We start from the raw sequence: 2,054 nt of genomic DNA, 5'->3' as shown, positions 1-2,054 counted from the left end.
TTGCCTGCAGGTATTCAAAAGCTGCCTGGACGTGATCCTGTACAATGTGCTGTAGGTGACTGTGCTTGAGTAGTGGGGTTGGACTCAATGATCTCCCGAGGTGCCTTCCAACCTCAACCATTCTGTGATTCCGTGATTCTGTGATGTGGGTCCTGGAGGTGGTCCATGGGGCAGAGGGTTGGGACATCAGGCCCAGAGCTGGGTAATGGGGTAGAAGGTCAGGACGTGGGGCCCAGAGCTGGGACGTGACTGGGAGGGCTGGCTGGGAGTGCAGGGGGTCCAGCCATGGGGCCATGTGGGCGCCTGGGCTCTGCTGCTCACAAGGGGCTGCGCGCATTGTGGGTGCTGTTCATCTTCATGGCCTTGATGATGAGGACGGTGCCCACGATGATGCCCACGATGCCCACGGCCAGGCTCAGGGCACACATCAGGGTCTCGGTGCTCTCGGACATGGGCAGGGGCACCTGGGGCTCTGCAGGAAGACAAGGGCAGGAGTGAGGACAGCACCCTGAGGCCCTCGACACCTGCGAGCAAGGAAGGACCCCAGCGTCCAGGCCCCAGCACAGCCCCCGCGCTCACCCAAGTGCTTCAGGAGGGCCTTGGGCAGCCCCCAATGCTCCACGCGGCAGTCGTAGGAGTGGCCCCGGGTGGGGATGAAGGGCAGGTAGGAGAACTTGCGAAGGTGTGGTCCTGCTCCCTCCGGCCACCTCCACCTCATGCCTGCTGCCTCCCCCACACCCCCCTGCAGTCCCCACCGTGCTGGGATGCCGTGCTGAGCACAGCACAGAGCAAACAACCCAATGACAGGTTAAATGGCGTGGGGTTGGCTGCAAGCACTGTTACTGCCACTTGGAAACCCCGCAGAGCCTGGGCAGCAGGATCACTCGTACCCACGGGTGTGCCAGGGGGCCGGGCAGGGGGGGCCCTGGCAGGGTGGAGTTGGGCTGTGGGGCTGGTGATGGGAGGCACCAGTCTGGTCCATGGGGCAGGATGTGGCACTCCTGGCCTACACATGGGGCCCTGGGCTGGGCCATGGGGCAGAGGGTTGGGACATGTGGCACAGAGCTGCGCTATGGGGAAGCGGGTCAGGCCATGGGTCCTGGAGCTGGGCCATGGGGCAGAGGGTTGGGACGAAGAGTTCGGAGCTGAGCCATGGGGCAGAAGGTCGTGATATTGAGCACAGAGTTGGGCCATGGGACACAGGGTCGGGACATAGGGCCCGGTGCTGGATCATGGGGCAGAGGGCGGGGATGTGGGCATGGAGCGTCGCCATGGGGCAGAGGGTCGGGATGTGGGTCCTGGAGCTGGGCCATGGAGCATGGAGCTGGGACATGGGGCAGAGGATCGGGACGTGGGGCTCAGAGCTGGGCCATGGGGCAGGGGGTTGTGATGTGGCGTACAGAGCTGAGACCTGACTGGGAGGGCTGGCTGGGAGTGCAGGGGGTCCGGCCACAGGGCCATGAGGGCACCTCGGCCCTGCCCGCTCACAAGGGGCCCTGCACGTTGCAGGCGCAGTTCATCTTCATGGCCTTGATGATGAGGATGGTGCCCATGATGATGCCCATGATGCCCACAGCCAGGCCCAGGGCGCAAACCGGGGTCTCGGTGCTCTCGGACATGGGCAGGGGCACCTGTGGCTCTGCAGGAAGACAAGGGCAGGAGAGAGGGCAGGACCCTGAGGCCCTCGACACCTGTGAGCAGGGAAGGACCCAGGCATCCGGGGCCCAGCACAGCCCCCGCGCTCACCCCAGTGCTTCAGGAGGGCCTTGGGCAGCCCCCAATGCTCCACGCGGCAGTCGTAGGATTCGCCCCGGGTGGGGATGAAGGGCAGGTAGGAGAACTTGCGGAAGGCGTGGTCCTGGCATGGGTAGAAAACGGTCTCGACGACGCCGTCCACCACCTCCTGCCCATTCTTCAGCCACTTGATGGTGATCATGGGCGGCCAGAACTTGTCCACGTAGCAGATGAGCATGTTGGGGTCTCCAAGCTCCACAGGGTCCTCGGAGAACACTGTCACCTCAGGGACCTCTGGGAGGACACGGGGAAGGTGTTAG

At 64.3% G+C, this 2,054-nt stretch overlaps 1 protein-coding gene across 1 annotated transcript; it reads right to left on the bottom strand.

The window, feature by feature from the left end:
* Nucleotides 1-1,452: 1,452 nt before the first annotated feature.
* LOC112963807 (HLA class II histocompatibility antigen, DQ alpha 1 chain-like) lies at nucleotides 1,453-2,032 on the bottom strand (the record flags this gene model as incomplete). The annotated part of the gene is made up of 2 exons (XM_026061199.1): nucleotides 1,453-1,639; nucleotides 1,747-2,032. Coding segments are annotated over 2 exons (441 nt in total), but the record flags the coding sequence as incomplete, so codon positions are not given.
* Nucleotides 2,033-2,054: the final 22 nt, after the last annotated feature.

The sequence above is a fragment of the Apteryx rowi genome, unplaced genomic scaffold (assembly GCF_003343035.1).
Source record: "Apteryx rowi isolate R43461 unplaced genomic scaffold, aptRow1 scaffold_1771, whole genome shotgun sequence".
In the NCBI taxonomy this organism is placed as follows: Eukaryota; Metazoa; Chordata; class Aves; order Apterygiformes; family Apterygidae; genus Apteryx; species Apteryx rowi.
The sequence above is the reverse complement of the archived record's forward strand: the minus strand, read 5'-3'. Positions and strand labels throughout refer to the sequence as shown.